At 46.2% G+C, this 14,119-nt stretch overlaps 1 protein-coding gene across 1 annotated transcript; it reads right to left on the bottom strand.

Annotated features, from left to right (window-relative positions):
- Positions 1-5,121: 5,121 nt before the first annotated feature.
- MCIDAS (multiciliate differentiation and DNA synthesis associated cell cycle protein) lies at positions 5,122-12,047 on the bottom strand. Its single transcript, XM_016142266.2, has 7 exons — positions 11,765-12,047; positions 11,581-11,677; positions 11,312-11,400; positions 8,076-8,148; positions 7,302-7,525; positions 6,573-6,683; positions 5,122-6,313 (listed from the first exon to the last, which is right to left on the bottom strand). Exons 1-7 carry the CDS (start codon positions 11,879-11,881, stop codon positions 5,873-5,875), a joined length of 1,152 nt encoding a protein of 383 aa, XP_015997752.1. The 5' UTR covers positions 11,882-12,047; the 3' UTR covers positions 5,122-5,872.
- Positions 12,048-14,119: the final 2,072 nt, after the last annotated feature.

Below are 14,119 nucleotides of genomic sequence, written 5' to 3'. Positions count from 1 at the left end.
AGTGTGGTAACAGTCCAAACTAAACAGATCCAACCCTGTGTATTCAAGTCTCTTTCCAGAAAAGGGGCAATCACGGTGAGTTTGGAAGCAACCCCAAGAGGTATCTTCTACATTAGGAATTTCCATTTTAAAGAAACAAATAAAAGACAAGTCTTAAATCCTTGGCATGATCTTATATAAGTACTCAAAGCTACTATCACTCACAGAACATGGTATTTGTCTGTGTTTGCTTTAAACTGTGAAATGAATTAACAGAATTTTCCACATCCTATATCAAATGTAATTTCTAATTATTACTTAGCTACCCATATAAATCCTAAGTAAATTTGTGGAGTTTCCTTTCCCTAACATTAGTACAATATGAATAAATATAAATAATTGTCATGTCTGATTTACCTAGTATTTCGTCAAGTGGCTAAAAGTAAATATTGAAAATAGTTGTTAGTTAGGGAAATTCAAACAGGTGTTTGCCTAAAGGAAGGCTATAGGTCTTTAAGTGTAGAAATAGTTGAATCAAAGCAAATTACTACCCTAACTATGCTGATTTCCTTATATTTAATGGTGTCAATGTTAACTATCCTGTTTTATATAAGTTTTTATTACAACTGGTCTCAAATTAATTTTGGATGTTAGTGGCAATAAAATATAAACAACTAGACGAAAAAAGCCTTCAATAAATAAATGAATGAATCAAAGTTCACTCCAGACAGAGAAGGGTATGGGATAAAGATGATATTCCTTAATATGAGAATGGAATTTTTCAGAGCAAGATCTGTTAGGTAGTTAAAATGGCAATAAAAACTCTGTTAACCCAATGAGTTAGAAAAAAATGCAGAACTTTTAAATAAAATTTTTAATAGGCCAGTGGTGACATAAGAATGCAGTTTTAGGCTTCGTCAGAGCTCCAAAACATTTTGATATGCATGAAATTTTCCTTCACAACTCAGTGCATCTTTTTCCAAGGGGAAATTTTTATACTTCATGATCAAGATGCCTCCAGGACAGTAGCAGCTTTCCTTTTATAATCCAGTTTGAGGTACCTTGAGGCAGAAAATTTCACTGAGAAGCAAGGACTGGATTTACTTCCCACAATTGCTAGAAGTGTTAAGAAACGGTTGTGAATGTCCTCCAGCTTATTAATAAAGCGGCTCTCTGGATTTCCTCCATTGACATGTAGGCTCCAGAACACAGCTGTGAGCAAGGACACCATTTTTGCTTTAGATAACTTATGCCCACACTTTTGACCTCTAATTCATGCCTATATTTTTACTTCTTGGTCGAGTTTCTCTAGTTGGAGGCAAGAGACACAAAGGGAAGAAGAGAAAATCAGCAAGATGTAATAAGAATCATTGGCTGGTTGATCCTGTAAGTCATATGATTAAATCTAACCTGTTAGTCTTATTGTGTCTGCCTTGAAGAAGATGCTATAGGCTGAAATCAGAGTCACAAGTGATAAGCTTTATGTCTCAGCTTCAGCATAGGTTTTTATAGGACATTGCAAAATTAGGGATGTGAAGGCACCTACATGTGGAAAATACCCACAAACAGGTTTCCCCAAATTACTCCCCGCTCTATCCTCTCATCCTTGTCCCAGGGGGAGGACCCTTTCATAGGCTTTGGCCCTCAGGATACATGTGACTGAAGATGAATGTTATATCAGAGAATCCTCAATTGCTGAACCTCCACAAGCAGACACTTGTTCTATCAGGAAGTCAGAGGCTCTAGTCAGTATACCGCCATGCTTGGGTTCCCTGCCCCCTTCTATCGAAGCCAGACCTGCCCACACTACTCTGCCTTCCCTATACATTACAAGCTAGAGCTCTGTGTCATTGGCATATGTTCTCCCAAGACTCTCTTTGACAATTGGGGATCTAATTATTACATCGGGCCTTGTTTAGAGAGAAAATGTAACTAATACCAGGAATCAAAGGTTTTTGTGGCCAGATCATGTTGATCATAACAAAGCTTTTTTCTAATTCATTTTCTCGAAACAGTATAAGAAAAAGCAAAACATATTGAACCTAACTCTCACATTCTCTCTTCTCAGATGAGATCATCACAGTAATTTGGGGAAAGTCCCCAAATGCACATTGTCATCTACTCTCCATTCTTCATCTTCTAGGTTTGATAACAAACAAAATACATACTCTGCAAAATTATCATTGTTAATTATACTAGTTATTATGCTTTTGATATATTATCTTTATTGTGCACAATAATTATTTCTCTGTTTGTTTTCTGTACATGAATTGTTTTCTCACAGAGAAATCTGTATTTACATACTTGGATTTTCTAGGAGTAATCTATATACTATCTTCACTTATGAAGTTGTTTTGGATTCGATTTCCAGAAAACATTTTGAAAATTTTTCCTTGACTTTTGATTTTTGTCTGAGATTCCATAAAATGATCCAAACCAAGACAAGCGTCTAAAAATAGAAAGAACATCTGTATAAGAGGCCACTCATTTTATTCAGTAAATTCTTAGACATCTTAAGACGAGAAAGAATCTCATCTCCTTTTTTTAAACAGGAGGACTGAAAGCAGAGCCCAAAACTGCACTTGTGTAGGGCTCTTTAGCTTTCTTTAGATGCTTGAACTAAATGATGTCTAATGTCCCTCAGTTTTCAAATTCCATTCCATGCCCTCCTTCAAATAGCAATTATATATTTCATTGGGTTAATCTGACTTGAAGGACAATTTCTATAACCTGTACCCGCTTTAGATGAAGATGACACTTGCTGATAAACATTTCACATATCCACCAATTTTTCTTAACAGGAAGTTTTTATCATCGTTTGAGTGCCCAGGGCTCATCCCCAGGCTTCTCCATCTACCGTCACTCCCTAGGTGATCTAGTTCTCTTGCATAGCCTTAGATATGATACATAAACTAATATCTCCCACTCAACTTTTCCCCTGAACTCCAGACTCAAAAATCCAGAATTTGGAACATAGACACCTTTTGGGGCCATTATTCTGCCTACCACAGCCATCTTGGTACAAATTATAATTATCCCTCACCTAGCTTATTTCAATAATCTTCAAATGGGCTTCTTTGCTTCTCTGCTTTCTTGTCCATGCCAACCCCACTTCTCCCCCCACAAAAAAAACCCAGAATATTCCATTTAAAATTTAAGTATGCTTATGTGACCCTTCAGCTGTAAACTTCTGATGGCTTCCCATCTCACTCAGAATAAAGCCAAAGTCCTCTGCAAAGTCTAGAGGAATCAGCTTTTCTACTCATTGTCCTCAATTTCCCTCATTCACTCAGCTCTAACCACATTAGCCTCCTTGCTATTCTCAAACAGTCAGGAACACCCTACACACACACACACACACACACACACACACACACACACACACACACACACTTTGCACTTCTTGTTTCCTCTTCCTCAAATGTTCTCCCCTCAGACATCCATAAAGCTTATTCCTTGGCTTCCTCAGGTCTCTTCTCAAATGTCACTTTATCAGAGGGGGGTTCCCTGAACAGACCATCTGCTCCCATCATTCTCTATCTGCTATGGATTGAATGTTTGTGTCCCCTGCAAATTCACATGTGGAAGCCCTAGCCCTAGCCCTCAATGTAATGGCATTTGGAGATGGGGTCTTTGAGCAGTTTAGATGAGAGAGAGGCCTCCACAATGGGATTAGTAGTGCCCTTATGAGGACCAGAGCCCCTTCTCTCCCTGCCAAATGAGGATACAGTAAGAAGGTAGAGGGCAAATCAGGAAGAGGGCACTCATCACAACCCGACCATGCTGGCGCCCTGAACTTGGACTTCCCAGCATCCAGAACCGTGAGAAATGCCTGTTGTTTAAACCACCATTCTATGGTATTTTGTTATAGCAGCCTGAGCTACCTTTACTACCTTTACTCTTCTTCATTTTTTTATAGCACTTACATATTTGTTTAGTATTTATTTCTTTGGAGGAGAGAGATCTATGATGGCAGGGTCTTTGTGTTTTGTGTTTTTGCTGTTTTCCTAGTATCTGTATTACTGAGATGCTCAGTAACATTTAATATATATCTGTTGAATGAATGAATCTAATTTTTTAGCTCAGTTACTGCTAAGTAATGCAAAGTTAGTCATTTGTGCCATTAGTTCACAAGAGAGCTTCTCCACACATCTCCCTGCCCCCTAGAAATGGAAGATACTTAAGCAGTTAGAGTCGCCAATGGCTGATGTAACAATTACAGGTCTATAATCTGAATGTCAGTAGGAATTGTAATTAAAAAAAAAAAATCCAGGCATAAGACAAATAGAAAAAAATACATATGATTTTTTAAAACTTTTCAGTTGAAGCTAATGCATTATAGCTAGTTGAGTAGAGAGGAAATTTAACAAGCTGATTGTTTCATGAAACAATTTAAGTGTTTTCTTTTTGTTTTGGTTTTGAGCTTTTTTTTTTCCTAGTCTTGAACATGTTAAGTTTATATTTGAGCTGATAAAAAAAATTCTGAGCCGTCCAGTGTATTTTTTAAGTTCATTTGAGAGACAAAATATGAGGAAATGTGGTCTATTTTATCACTTTTTTCTTTCTTTCCTTCTAAATGGCTATTGAAATACAGATAACAGCATGCAGGAGAAAGTGGAGGAGCAGGTTCTGCCACCTTGCCCAGCTCACCAGTTACCTGATATCTCCACTCAGATGGCAGAACCAGCAAAGTGGTGTAACAGAGTTGGAAACTTACCCAAGCTGAGCCCCCAAACGCAAGGAGCCCTCATGTTAAGAACTGTGGAGGCTGGGGTAAATCACTCACAGTGATGACCAAAGCTACTCACAGAGTAGAAAAAGGAACTCCACATGAAAGGGGATAGAAAAAAAGTCAAAGTGAAGGCACTATATAACGTCTAAGTTTTTCTTAGAAGATCAAGCCAAATAATATGGAACATGAATGCACACCCAGGTTTTGGCCATGGAATTCAAAAGATTGTTTTACTTCTACCAAGATTTTCACACTTGGTTTCTGGCTAAAAATGTAAAGACTTTTTTATGTGGGATATGCCATTTTCTTAAAATAATTCATGTTTCTTATTAACAGATTTTGCTTTTTGTGTGGTTATTCAGTTTAGACAGAACTATATATGTAATTAATATAAAGATTTACCATAAATCATACAAAATTATATGAATGCTCATTACAAACAAATGTGTTTAGCACCTATTTTGTTGATAGCTCACTGTCTTGGAGCATTTGCATTTTCCTCTACTAAAGCAAGTGTTCAGGCTACTTCTTCTAATTTTTTATTCTGGCAGCTGGAATAAAAGTTTTCAACAGTAACAAAATTAAGTGTCCTTCCAGGACTGGGGAAAGTTGAGTGATGTGTTGACATGTTCACCCAGGAACCTGGTTTCTGGGCCTACACTCCCTCAATGACTAGTGAGAGTGCCTGGAAGTTCCCGATGCTTCTTATCATAGAATATGACTGAACCTCTTTGAGCCTCTTTTTTCTTCTTGTAAAGCTAGGGCATTATATAATTATATAATAGCTGAGTGGTTTCCAAGTCCCTTCCAGATCTGAAAGTCCATCATTTAAAGCTGCTGAAAATACATTTAAAATTAACTGTGATATATGTGTGCATTTATACATACACATACACACACACACACACACACACACACACACTCAGTTTCGCTGTGAAAGGGGAAAGGCTATACAATATTTTGTACCATAACTTTACGGTGCACCAGTATCGAGGTTTGTCCCTGAAAAAAAAAAAAAAGATAATAATGTTTCAAGGTGGCATTCGCCCTACAGGGGGAGTTTTGAGAAGTCAGTTTCAGGAAATAGTTCAGCTACTCCCGTTTAGTCTGCAGGTGCTTCAGTCAGGATACAAGGCAATGTTTTGGAAACCACATCCCAGCTCAACTGGGAACCCAGCGAAATTTGTAACCCCCGTTGGCTGTCCGAATGGTGAAGGCATTGCCCTGGGGGAAAGCAAGGGTGCGAATGGTGCTATGGCTGCGGATGGGGGTGCTGAAGGAACCCCCCTCCTCCAGTTCACTCTGGCTCAGGTTCAGCGAGCTCTGGCTGCAGTCTGTGCGCAGCCCCCGGAAGGCGCCGTGCAAGTTGCCAGGCTTTCGGTGCGTACTGACTGGCTCTGACTGCAGCCGGAGCCTCTTGGGGTCGCGGCTCTGCAGTGCTTCATCGCAGCGCTGGGAAATCTCTCTCAGGATAGCGTCCACTTCTGCGCAGTCCTGCCCCGCAGCGCTGAACAACTCCTCCAGGCTCCTTTTGGCAGTCGCCTTGAGCAGGAAGGGCTCCACTGCCGCCCCGCAATCCCGAGACTGCGTGATCATCAGCTTCTACAAAAGATAGGGATGGAACACCGCTCTGGGGCCAGCCAGACTCGCCTCGTGCGGGGCGCGCAAAGGAGATCTAGGCGCGCTTCCAACACGCGACTCTGCAAGTCACTAGGCGTCGCCAGCTAGTGACTTTGCGAGCTTACAGTGGTCCTCTCCTTTCCCCACCTCTGCCAGGTCCCCAACTCTAGGAACAGGGTCTGGGTTGAATAGGAACATTTCCGACTTCCCGCAGTGTCCCCTCTGCCCGCTCCCCACTTACATCCAGCACCGAGGCCAGGTGCCGGGTTCGACTGGCAAGTTCCTTCAGTTGCACGTTCCGCTCCTTGAGCGAAGCGATCTCCTCCTGTTTCTGGGTCAGCGTCACATGTAGCTGCAGGAGGAGACCCAAACGTTCAGAGGTAGGCCACCGTGCTCTGTCTCATCAGTATACTCTGCATGAATTAAACCCTGATCCTAATGTCTAACCAGGAACTGGGGACCCAAGGTCATTCACACTGGTGAGCACAATAATCAATTCTTTTTATTTGACTTATATTTTTCACAAAGCATCTAGACAAAATGTGTCTCAATTAATCTTCAGTGTAGCCGCGTGGCGGTGAAGAGTACTGACTCTGGTGACATATCTATGCTCTGCCTCTGAAGTTCAACCTTCCTATACCTCAGTTTCCTTATTTGTAAAATGAGGCTAACAAGAGTATCTAGCTCAGCGGTTATATTGAATGATAGGAGAACGTAAATGGATAAGGACAATACCAGACATATAGAAAGCCTTCAGTAAATATTGGTGGCCCTATTAAAAATCTGGTAGGATTATTCCCACTTAGTGAAGTTGGAAGCTGAGTTAGAGCACCTATGTGAGCAGCTCGGGGGTCCACTGGTTCTGACATCCACAGCGGCACATTCCTACTCCTGCAACCTCCGCTTCCGCCCGGAGCTACAGACCCTGTCCCCACCCCGGGATCCCTGGCCGCCAGCCCAGTGTCCCTACTTGGTTATTCTCAACGAGCGCGTCCCCCAACGCCCTCTGATTCTGGTCGGCCACCTCCTTCCAGTACTGCTCCAACGGAGGCACGTCCGGAGGGCGCAGAGGCGGTGACTGTAGGGCCGGTGGGTTCAGCTGCGCAGAGGGACAGGGCTCGAACTGCAATACGTCGCAAGGACAGTAAGGGAAGTCTCCGGCAGACAGGGCAGGCGACATCAAAGAGGATGAGTCTGGGGGAGAGAGGGAGCAGGGTTTGCAGCCTCAGACTCATGCCCAACTAGCTACGAGGACAAAATGCCATGCCGGATATAGTAGGGGTTATGTTTGTTTGTTGTTGTTGTTGTTTTAAGTAAAGCACCCCAAACTGTAATCTCTACGATTCCCAGGCCCTTCCTGATAGCCTGTACAGACACAGCAGGTGCTCAATATATGCCTCTTGATTTGATCTGTACTGAATTTCCACCGCAGCCAGGGCAAACCTGCCCGAAGTCACATAAGTCCATTGGTCTGTACACTTCTATTCCTCAACCTCTCTCCACTACATCACGGAGTAGGGCTCCCTCTCCCAGAACTTACATGGGCAAACTAAGAAAGCTCTACATATCCAGCGATTCATCTCCACTAGGAAGGGTTGGGGGTGGGAGGGCCTTTGATGAGTTGCTGGTGAGCCATTGACAGGTGCTGAGTTTACCACCTTGATGACCATGAAATCTAAACTAGTCAGATTTGGGGGGTAGGGGCACCCCAGCAGTTATTTAACTTCAGGGAGACTGCACTTGCCTGCAATGAGATCATCCACCGTGTCTCTGAAATCCTGCAGATCAAAGTCCGCTGCCGTTTGCAGGGACTGGTTCTGAAATAAACCAGAGGTATAAACTATTTAGTGTCCAGTCAGCAAGTCTGGAACACTTCCTAGACCGACAGTTGTCCTCCCGGGCTCAGCAGCGGGTGTGCATGCGCTTGCATTTGCAGGCGAGCCTCATCCCTGAAAATCAAAGCCGGGTCAAAGAGACACGGAACCCAGCAGGCCTGCACCGCCATGGTGGAGGGCAGGACACGTGAAACAGGGGCCCGGTGCTTCCGTGCTCATCACCCAGGTGCCGCGGCTGTCCTCTGGCAGCCTGCAGAGCCCGCATGCCGCCTCAATGGCCGGCCACAAGCCAACCAGCTAGCTGCCTCTGGCACATTCCCGGTGCGCCCGCTGAACCTCAGCTCCGACTTACCTTGGACTAGCCAAGGAGCCACCGCTCTAAGATCAGGGAGTGTGGTGTGAGAACTCTCCGTCTTTCTTTCCAAGACCAGACAGTGTTCAGGGTCATCCAAAGCAGTAACCTGAGGCCATATGTCTTGCCAAGGCTCACTCACAGCTAAACTATCCCATCCCCATTAAAAAGGGAAAAGGTAGGCTATGACATGGGGGCCAGAGATGTTATGCAAAGTGCTTCTGTACAGAGCAATGGACTTATGTGACAGCAGGTGTGGACCCTAATGCTCTTCTGTTTCTCAGAAAGGTGGAGTTGATGTTCCCCATTACAGTGTGATTTACCTCCAACATCTTGAACTGGACACTCTCCTGGATTCCTGCCATGTGTCTGGGTGCCTGAGGCAGAAGATGATAAAATGCTGGCAGGTGCAAGAACCTTCTTATTCCCTTAATTTGTGGATGTTTACAGCTGACAAAACTCTTTCATACAGAGCCTCTCTGTTAATTCTCACACCAATGTAGAAAGTAGGCAGGGCCCAGAAAGTGATTCCGTCTCCTCTGATGGAGAATCTGAAGCTCAGAGAAATTGAATTGCCCAAAGTCACCCAGCTCTGAAATAGTGGCAGAATGCTGGTGCCCATTTCAATCCCCTTTCCTCTATGCCTCATTGCCTCTAGCTTCATCTGTCTTTTAGGAAAGCCTGGCTTCCAATGCAGACAAACTGGGAAAGGGAAAGGAGTCTCTCAAGGTGTGAGGGATGCATCCAATGTGCCCACCAGAAATATTTGTTCTTCTGATTCCACTATGATTAACTGATTGATTGATTCCTTTGTGTTAATCATACTCTTATCCCAAAAGCCCTTCTTTACTATTTAAATATTCCTGGGAAGAGGAACTTATTCTGACTCTGACTTCAAAGAATGTACAAGCATCCGTCTTCCTCAGGGTGGAGGGCTCCATCAGGGAGGCCTCTAACACCAGTTGGGAACTGAAGCTGTACTGGAAAAGGAGTTGAGAAAGGAAGGACTGAGAGCCCCAGACAAATCTTGAAGCACAAGTTCTGCCCTAGTTGAAGGAGTCGGAAATAGGACTCATTTTCCAGGGACTGAAAGGTCTCCCTCTCAGATTGTAGAAAAGTTCTTACCTCGAGAAGACTGGCAGCTAACTTAGGAACTGGGACAATGGAAATGTTTTCTCCTATGCTGCCCAGGTCTTGGCCCATTCTGGACCTCAAACACTTCTAGAGCACTTCCTCTCTCTGTTTACCTTCCCCAGCAGGGGGGAGGCTGGGAAATATGACCAGAGTGTGGACTGGCCAGGGGTGTCCCCAGAGGATTTTCCCCTAGGGGTTTTGCTCCCTCTGCATCAGCTCTGTCTTTCCTAGGAAAAGTCCTGGACCTCTTGGGCCATCTGGCATGAGCTCTGTTCTCAAAACTTTGAATCCTACCTTCCCAATTAGATAAAAATGTGGCATTTCTCCAGCTCCAACTATTTCTCCCCCTCCAAAAAATGACTAACAAAATGATGTCATATTTAAGTTCTATATACTTAAGCAAAAATTCAGCAAGAGCCTGCTTGGTTTTTGTTACTTGCAAAATAATCATGTTGGAGTAAGGGAGTGATTTAGGCCCCCAGGGTCCATTGATAGGTGCTCAGGCATCATCTTTCATTATTCGAGCATCCATATTTAAAAAGAACAATATATTGGCCCCTTTAGTGCAATGCCAACTATTGCCTCTTATCTGAACAATCTCTGCTCTCAGTGGCCACCTACCCTGAGTCCCCCTGGGCTCTATGCCAATTCTAAGAGCCACTTAGAAGAGGCCCTGGGAAGCTTTGCTCCATCCCAAGCTCAGTTATGGGAGGCGGTCATATCTTCTAGAGAGCTCTTTGCTGGGCCTATCCCTATGGATCTCATATCCCCCAGCACCTGCTGTCAGGAATCTGGATCTGGCACTCTTCCTGTAGGTTGTATCTACCTATGAAGTGTCCTTCTGGGCACTGCATATTCTATCAATGAGCCAGGCTTCTGGCCTCCCACATACAGGTGCTGGGAAGCTCCATCATCTTTCTGGGGAATGTCAGCTCTGGCTAGTGGTGGAAGTGGGAAATAAGAAGATAAGGTGTGGGGGGAAAGAAAAAAAATCAAATGCTTCTTTGCCTCATAAGGGTAAGCAATAGGAACATTTGGGGGGGGGTGGAGAAAAACTTTTTTAAGGCGCCCAACTGCTTAAGGGCCATCTCTTCAAAGAGGACTGTTTTCTGTCCGTTTTCTTCCAGAGTCTTTCCCTTTTTCTGCTTCCTCCAAATGTAAACTCTCTTCTTTTCCAGTCTTGATCCAGAAGTTATCCTCCGATCTCCACACTCCTTAGACACCCAGGGAATGAAAATAGTTAATGACTGTCTGGGAATGGGACGTTAGGGGAACAGACAGGACATATCGAATGCCCAACGCGCAACTTTGCTCCCACCTACCCGCCTGGTCCCTCAGTGAGCAATCTCCACATTGCTTTGCTCCAGGGAAGAGATGATGAGAAGAACGGGAGACTGGTATGGCCGGGGAGACCTCCAGGTGAGCCCCCCTGTCCCAAGTTGGTCAGAACAGCTCCGAGAATGCGGCCGTCGTAACATACTAGGAGGGAGGAGGAAGCTCTGATCCTCTAGGCTGATTCTGGCACGACTAATCCACCAACTAGCCAGAAGTGCCTGCGCTCCCCGCCTGAGACAAGCCTTTGCGGAAAGGAACCCATAACTCCGGAGTCGGAGTTTGTGCTGTCAGAGGCCGAGAGGCTCCAAGAGGAATGGAAGGTACCTGCGAGGCGACAGAGTCACCACTAGGCGGCGCGTCGGACCCGAATAACGAGCAGTCTGCGAGGTCCTGCAGGTCTATGGTGGTGAGGGCTGCGCGGGGAGAACCGGAGACACGCACCGGGCGGACCCTGAGCCTCCTCGCAAGGGCTCGCCGCTGCCATCTCCGCCAGGACGTAGGAACCCGGGGAAAAGCAGCCTTTCCAAGCCGCGCGCGCCCCACCCACCCAGAGCAGGAAACCTGAAGGGTCGTGCGGGGGCCACCATGCTCACCAGGCAGCGTAGCGGGCTCCGCGTCCTGGGGATCCTCGTACACCGACACCCGGCTGCCGCCGCTGCAACCGGAAAAGAACTTCCGCGGAGGGCCGAACTAGCCGGGCACAGAAACGGTGAGTGCGGGTCAGCCCTGGGGGCGCAGAGGTTGCGGGCCCCTCCCGGCCCCGGCCCGCAGTCCCACCTTCCTCTCCAGCTTCCCGGGCTTGCCGAAGGGCCGAGCCCGCAGCTCCACCATCCTGTTGGGGCAGATGCTGTCGAAGGCCCGGCGTCCTGCTGCGGCGCCCCCGCACGCCTGCATCCTGCCTCCCCGTGGGATAAAGCCTGGGAGGCCCGCGCCGACTGCTCGGAGGCGGTGGCCGGAGCTGGGATGGCGACCCACACCCTGCGCTCCACCGGACGCCTGCAGGCTCAGAATCTGTCCCAAGGTCCAAGAAGGCGCGTGGCTGGGGTGGAGTACAAGGGCGACTATGGAGGTGCGGGGGGAGGGCCGAGTGGAGAGGGAGGACCGCGACGTGGGAGGGGCGGCTCGCGCCTGAGCGCCAGAGGTGGCGCCTTCAGCCCTGAACAATCTGCGCGCAGGCGGAGGCGTTAAATCCAACCTGGCAACGCTGCTTCCCCCGGGAGCCGCGAGCGCGGGTCCCGGGCCCGCGAGCGCCCTTTCGGTGAGCGTTGGCGCCGCCGCCTCCCGACCGCGCCAAAGTAAGGGAGGGAAAGGAGGGGCAGACGAGCCCTACCGGTCCCTAACACTGGGTACCCCCTTCTTGTTTATGGACAGCGGGGATTGCAACGTTAAGGCATCTTATTTCATTTTCTTCCCATCCCAGCCACAAAGCACGGAATAAACGCGGAGCGACACTCGCCAGACTCCAGCATTTGCCCAGCCCTGTAGGATTTGGTGGAGATGCAGAATTCCAGCGGGAACTCGCCAGAACAGCCCTCAGATCACAGAAGCCTCATCCCGCAAGGCTCCAAGGGGAAGCACCCTGATCTTAACTAATTGACTTCAATCGGTCTCTCTTGGCCTAGAGCCTCGCCCTGTACCCCTTGCCCCTCATCTTCCCCGGCAGCAGCGACGGAGCACAGCTTTTAAAAGAGGATCGATTAAGAAAAAGTGACATCTACATACTGTCCTCTAGTTTCTGAAAATGTCACAGTGGACAGTCCCAAACCCCCTATAGCCCCGGTCTTTGTTCTCCCCACCCCCTTCCTCCAGACCTCGCTTTTTCTGCAGCAATCTTGGCTGCCCTTCCCAAGCCCAAAGCTTCTCCCAGGAAGGGGCATCTCCAAATCCTTGGGTAAGGAGGCCTCTCTCAGAACCACTCATATCCGTCCAATTCAAGCAATCTGAAATTGGAATCTTTGTTACCTCCTATTAGGCACCTTGTTTGTGCCTTAAACCCAGTAGTAGTAATGAAAGATCCTCTTTTAAAATGTCATTATCCTCTTTTATTTGTACCTGTTATTTAGATTAATAAACAAGATACCCTTAAAAGTGATGGAGAGCAACTCAGTGGCAGAGCTAGATAGAGACTCCGATCCATCTGTAGATGTGGGAACCCAGCTGCATAAGGCCAGTCAGTTAGAGTTGGTGTGATACTGCTGACAGTGAGGAGCTCTGGCTTTCAGGTCAATGCCTGTCAGGCATTGCTGTGAAGACAGATTATGTGACTGGTGGTTGGTGTGGATAAATTAATGTTGTTGTTGTCTTAAGAAGCCTTTTAAGCCGCATCTCTGGCCTCCCACTGCCTGGCTCTGTCTCCTGCTGAGTAGCCTAGCCACTAGCCAGTCCATTCTCCACCGCTATCCTTACTGACGTTCCAGTCTGTAAACGGAGTAGGGGCACACTTGGCTAAAATTTGGAGAGATCTCTACACTTGGAGACTCACCGATTTTCCAGAACAGGCACATTTCTCATCAATGAGTTACAAATGGGGGTAGAAAAATATGGGCATATACATAAAAATGTGTAATAGATTATGTGTCTGGATAGCATGGTTATATGACTCCTAGTCTGGGTGATTCTGGAACCAAATCACTCATATCAGTCTTGGCATGGTGATGGAATAAATGCTGAAGACAGTTTGTCCCAAAGTCACTGTTTTGCAAAAAGGCCAGTCCCCCCTCCACTCTCCCTCCCCCCACCACACACACACACACACACACACACACACAGATTCCCACAGCCAGGCTGAGGGCTCCAGATCTTTTGGAATTTGGGACAGATGATATGATTTTCCTTCTCCTCATTTTCACCATCACAGACCAGCTTTTCTTCAGACAGCTTGGGAATCACCAAAATCCTCTTCCTGAGACAAGAAGGTAAAGGTTCCTAGAGAGCTTGTCATAGCAACATATCAGGAGAGAAGTGGCCTGAAGAGTAAGGCATTTCTGGCTCTGGAGAGTACTTGGAGGATGCACATGAACAGAGTGCAAGGAAGATTCTCTAAATTTGTTTTCAGTTTGTTTGCTTTTTATTTATGCATATTTGTCATACATTTAGATTTATTCTAAGCAATAGAACATGACTTTTTCCCTC

The sequence above is a fragment of the Rousettus aegyptiacus genome, unplaced genomic scaffold, assembly GCF_014176215.1.
Source record: "Rousettus aegyptiacus isolate mRouAeg1 unplaced genomic scaffold, mRouAeg1.p scaffold_m13_p_8, whole genome shotgun sequence".
Taxonomy (NCBI): Eukaryota; Metazoa; Chordata; class Mammalia; order Chiroptera; family Pteropodidae; genus Rousettus; species Rousettus aegyptiacus.
This window is presented reverse-complemented; position numbering and strand designations above follow the sequence as displayed.

Coding starts and splice junctions, on each gene's coding strand:
- MCIDAS (XM_016142266.2), bottom strand. CDS start 11,881: ATGCAGGCGTGCGGGGGCGCCGCAGCAGGACGCCGGGCCTTCGACAGC. Junction 8,149..11,311: donor GTGACTCTGTCGCCTCGCAG/GTACCTTCCATT, acceptor GGTTTATTTCAG/AACCAGTCCCTGCAAACGGC. Junction 7,526..8,075: donor GGTGGATGATCTCATTGCAG/GCAAGTGCAGTC, acceptor TCTCTCCCCCAG/ACTCATCCTCTTTGATGTCG.